This window comes from Medicago sativa, chromosome 1, assembly GCF_051527215.1.
Source record: "Medicago sativa cultivar Bolivia chromosome 1, Bolivia_mono, whole genome shotgun sequence".
Taxonomy (NCBI): domain Eukaryota; kingdom Viridiplantae; phylum Streptophyta; class Magnoliopsida; order Fabales; family Fabaceae; genus Medicago; species Medicago sativa.
The window spans coordinates 80,448,767-80,453,717 of NC_140749.1; the positions used below are offsets into that span (position 1 = coordinate 80,448,767).

General features: G+C 30.4%; 1 protein-coding gene across 2 annotated transcripts; it reads left to right on the forward strand.

Moving 5' to 3' along the window:
• The first annotated feature begins 374 nt into the window (after positions 1-374).
• LOC146957971 (basic helix-loop-helix (bHLH) DNA-binding superfamily protein) lies at positions 375-4,693 on the forward strand. Of its 2 annotated transcripts, XM_085739629.1 has the most exons (7): positions 375-866; positions 1,488-2,301; positions 2,727-2,855; positions 2,993-3,064; positions 3,209-3,274; positions 4,246-4,284; positions 4,402-4,693. In XM_085739629.1, the coding sequence occupies exons 1-7, from the start codon at positions 541-543 to the stop codon at positions 4,567-4,569; spliced, it is 1,614 nt and encodes a 537-aa protein (XP_085595755.1). In that variant the 5' UTR covers positions 375-540; the 3' UTR covers positions 4,570-4,693. The 2 variants fall into 2 exon arrangements, with proteins under 2 accessions (XP_085595755.1, XP_085595756.1); XM_085739630.1 differs by lacking the exon at positions 2,993-3,064.
• The last annotated feature ends 258 nt before the right edge of the window (positions 4,694-4,951 follow it).

The following is a 4,951-nucleotide window of genomic DNA, read 5'->3' on the forward strand; positions in this document are numbered from 1 at the left end:
ACTAAATGTTAAGAACTCGGATACTGCATATCAAATGCTCATACGACTACCATATTTGATGTACTGATTGTGTACTCTCTTTTTTATCCTAAAGTACTAAAAGTAAATGAAGAAAGAATATGAGGAAGCATACATAGTACATTTTTATTTGTCTAAAAAGTAGTGAAAATTTAACTTGGTTGGTTATTATAAAGTAAAACTACCAGCCCTAAACACCGTGGTAGCAAACTTAAGCCAAACCCATGCTGGCCCTATCAACTTAATTATATAATAATTGCCCACGAACGTTAGTGGAAAAACTCGGTTGCATATTTTATTGTCTCCCCTATAATTGTTATAACCTACAAATACTTATACGTCACTTAAATTTGAGCAATCTCATCCATAAATTCCCACCCCACAAGGCCACAACAACAATTAAAGAAACAAATTAAGAGAGATTATACATACATATACACCCCTACCTAGATCCATTCCACCAATTAAAGGAATCACTAACAAGAAAAGAGAAAAAATATAGCTAGAGAGAAATACATAAAGATGAGTGAAGAATGTGGTGGAAACACTATTGCTACCTCTACTACTCCATTAAACTGGTGGTATCTTCAAGCAAATTCTCTTTCTTCAAATTGGAACGATGTTAAACATGCATGGAACAACCAAATGAATAATCCAAATTCTTCCTCTTCTTGTGAGGATCAAGATATATCTGTTTCTTCTACATCTTTCACTAATGCATCCAACCATTCAAGCCTCACTGTTGAATCCTCTCGAAGAGTGTTCGTCGAGCCACATGCACCACCTTCCTCCAACGACTTCATGGCCGAACATGCTTCGGATAACCAACTATGGAGTCATGTTTTATCGTAAGTTTTGTATATTGTTAATTATTACAATTATGCTATATGTTTATGATGAAAACTAGTCTCAATATCACGAAATTATGCGCCTCAGAATTTCAGAACAAAGGAGAAAATTTTCCATATGCTATATATTTGATGTTTTTATTGCTTTATATTATTGAAATTAACTGGCAAGAAGATAATAAGAGACAAATCTTTTAGAGTTTTAGGTTAGAAGTTTTGTGAAGTTTAAGGGTGTTTTAAGTTAGGTATATAGGGTTAAGGTATACAGTGTTCTTTTTCAGTGTGAGTAAATAATATTCTTCTAGGCCTTTGTTTTCCACTATCTATAACATGCTAACAGCTGTTATGTGCACTATAATCAGTGTTTTCACACTATGCAACAATGATCTCTTCTACTTTCATAGTTTCCTTGTATATCCATCCACATACCAATAAAAACCCTCTTGGATTCTGTAAGATATATAATTTAAAAGTAAATTTATTATATATTTTAGTATATATACAGCTAATTTGCTTTTTGTTTGATAAGAAATGTTTTGTGTATTATTGATTTTTTGTATATTATTGTTACACTTTGTTGATTAATTACAACTAATTTACTTTATGTAAAATAATTTATAGAGGTGTTGGATCAAATGGAGAGTTGCACAATAACCAAGAAATTGGAGAGAATTTCTTGGATGGACTATCATCAAAAACCATGACAAACACTATGTTTGATCAACCAGCTTGTGACTATTTGAAGAAACTTGATACAACAAGTTGGGAATATAATACTAGTGGATCAACTTCATTCAATACTAATTTTGAGAAGCACTTAAATGGGTACAGTGAAGCTCTTATTGAGAATAATGAAAGGTTGACAAAGTTATCCAATCTTGTAAGCACTTGGTCTATTGCCCCACCTGACCCTGAAGTTAGTAGCCACTTTGATTCACAAACAAACAACAATTTGTCTACTAATTTGAATAATTCTAATTCCTCCAATATGGATCATCATCAATACACACATGATTCTGACCCTAATTGTCATTTCAAACTACCTTTTGGAGATTCCACATCATGCACTATTAGAGAAGGAGTAGGTAATAAAATGTTCCCTAGTTGCCATGATATTCAAGACATGAATAAGGTTAAACAAGAATATCATCATCATGCAAGTGAAGTGATGCAAGGAAATGTGTTTAGAAAATCACTTAATCCAAATGGATTTCTTGATGGGTTTAATAATAGCCTTAACTCAGTGGGAGATCACAATGGCAAATTTTATGAAGGGTTGCCAAATATTTCACCATGCACCAAAAATTTCTCAGATGTTATATCCTTTAATAGTAGGCTTGGAAGGCCAGTTGTTGGAATCCATCCACAGAGGCCTAATATGAGATACTCAAACTTATCTGAGTCAAAGAAACAAGGGCTTCAGACACCATCCCATGTGAGTTATTTTTTCTTTTTCTTTTATGGACATATTTTAATTATTAATTTCTTAGCAGCATACAAATTTCATTTATAATAGTGATTATCCATCTTTATACCTATATTTTGAGAGGTCCATATTTTTTTTAAATGGCAAAATTTATTAATAGTAAAGTCTCTACACCAGGCGAATAGAGACCGGTAAAATATATATTAGACAAATCCAAAAAAATATATGAATTAGCGACAAAATAAAAATAAAATTAGAATGTATTTTGTCTCTATAAATTAGACATGGAAATTTAATTATTTTTGTTTCTAATTTCTTCATTCATTTAACTATTTTAGTATGGCAACTAATTTCTATTCAAAATTTAAAGAAAGTTTATGCTAGCTCTGACATGAATTTGTCAAATAAAATGTGCATGCAATTAATTTATGCAGATGAGAACCACTAATGGAAGAGGAGAGGGAACAACACGTGAAGTAAAGAAGAAAAGATCTGAAGAATCATCAGAAGCAAGTTTGAAGAAACCTAAGCAAGATACTTCAACAACAAATTCATCTTCAAAGGTACATACATATATTATTATGTAATAGACTACTAACATGAACTAATTATGAGTGTAAAAAAGTCATATAAAGTGGGGAAACCTTTTTATTTTTGTGTATTAATGTAAATTAAGAAACTTCTATTGATTGTTTAAAAGGTGCAAGCACCTAAAGTCAAGCTAGGAGACAAGATCACAGCCCTTCAACAAATTGTGTCTCCATTTGGAAAGGTTACTACAGATTGCACTAATCCCCACACCTCTTCCCCTTTTCATTCCTATCTTTTTTGTATAAATAATTCACAGTGCTTTTACTTTTCTCACTACCTACTTCATAATAATCAATTTATTTTATTTTTCTTTGTTGAATTTCAGACTGATACAGCATCTGTGCTGTTTGAAGCAATAGGGTACATAAAGTATCTTGAAGAGCAAGTCCAGGTGCGTATCATTATGGAAAAGTTCCCATTCATTATGCATTATATGTAACTATATACGAGTAGTATATATATAATATACAATTATTGTTGCTTTTTTCCTATGATTATTAGTTCCTTATAAAAATGAATAAACTAACATCAATGTTGTGTTAAGCGATTACACATTTTCCATGAATATCTCATGAGCTTCATCAACTATATAATATAAGAAGATTTTAAATAACAAAAGATGACCTAATTAAAATCTAGGGTTAATTAAGTAAATGATCCATATAAATATTCAGAATTTCGTTCTTAATCCCTACAAAATAAAAGTGCACTTTTTAATTCTTGCAAAAAATTTCATCAGCATTTTTAGTCCTGTAACAAAAATTCTATGAGCACTTTTGGTCTATAAAAAGCTAACAAAAAATGTTACTGGGAATAAAAAATTTGATTTTATTTTGTAGAGACTAAAAACGAAATTGTCATTATTTATAGGGACCATTTATTTAATTAACTCTAAAATCTAATTATGATTAATCAAAAGACGTGCCCCTGCCTGTATGTTAATCTTAGCCGCTACAAATTACAAAATTGCATACGTTTAGTAGATTAAAAAGAAAACAAAATGAAAAATAAAAATTTTATAGAGACTAAACATGTTTAACCATATATACTTTTTAACTTATATATAATTAAGAGATTAAAGATACATTTTTTTTATCCTACCCTTTCAGTTCCTAGAAAACGGCCTTGATAATCTATATTTGGACCGAAAAGCAAGTAAAGTCTGACAAAATAAACTATGACAAATGATCATTTCAGTCATAATTTGGACCAAGGTTCTACCAAACTATTGGTAGTAAAGATGCCGCTTCAAACACAAACAATTCAACTCTAACTAATATAATCATCTTTTTCTTCATTATATGCAATTAACAGTGTAATTTATTTTGTTTAATTCCTTTTACGTTCTTAATTATTATGCAGTTACTGAGCAACCCTTACTTGAAGGCAAATTCACACAAGGTAATTAAGAAATTAAGATATATATATATCTATTAAGTACTTTTTAAAATAAAATTAGTCTCAAATTTTCACTCTTAATTAGAGATGATTAACATATTGACATAATAATTAATCCAGGATCCAAGGGGAAGCTACTTCGATAGAAAAGACAAGGAGGATGCAAAGCTAGACCTTCGAAGTAAAGGTCTTTGTTTAGTTCCTACGTCATGTACCCCTATAGTTTATAGAGAGAACAATGGATCAGATTACTGGACACCAGCGTATAGAGGATGTATGTATAGGTGATTAATAACACATGCATATGACTTATGCCAAAAATAGTATGTGGTTGTATGTACATGTACTATAATTTGCTAGAATCTTGGAAATTATAAGATCTCGTGAATAAATCATCATATATTATCCTAAATGTAACTTTTTATTGTCTTGATGTAATGCCTGGTTACACGAGTATACACATTTTGGTTGACCTTCAAACAAGGGCTAGTATTTAGCAATTTTTTTTTTAAGTTGTCTTACTAGAAACAATGTGTTTTTCATAATAAAAAATACTTGATTAAAAAAACGATACTAATAAAAAGACTGCTTAAAGTAAAAATGTCTCTCACGGATATAGACAAAAGATGCACATTTTACCATTTTATTAACGGTCACAATTGTTGGATGT

Excerpts from the sequence above, each read along its gene's own strand:
- LOC146957971 (XM_085739629.1), top strand. The coding sequence starts at position 541 with ATGAGTGAAGAATGTGGTGGAAACACTATTGCTACCTCTACTACTCCA. Across the intron at positions 2,302-2,726 it reads GGCTTCAGACACCATCCCAT|ATGAGAACCACTAATGGAAG; the intron begins GTGAGTTATTTT and ends TAATTTATGCAG. Across the intron at positions 2,856-2,992 it reads CAACAAATTCATCTTCAAAG|GTGCAAGCACCTAAAGTCAA; the intron begins GTACATACATAT and ends ATTGTTTAAAAG.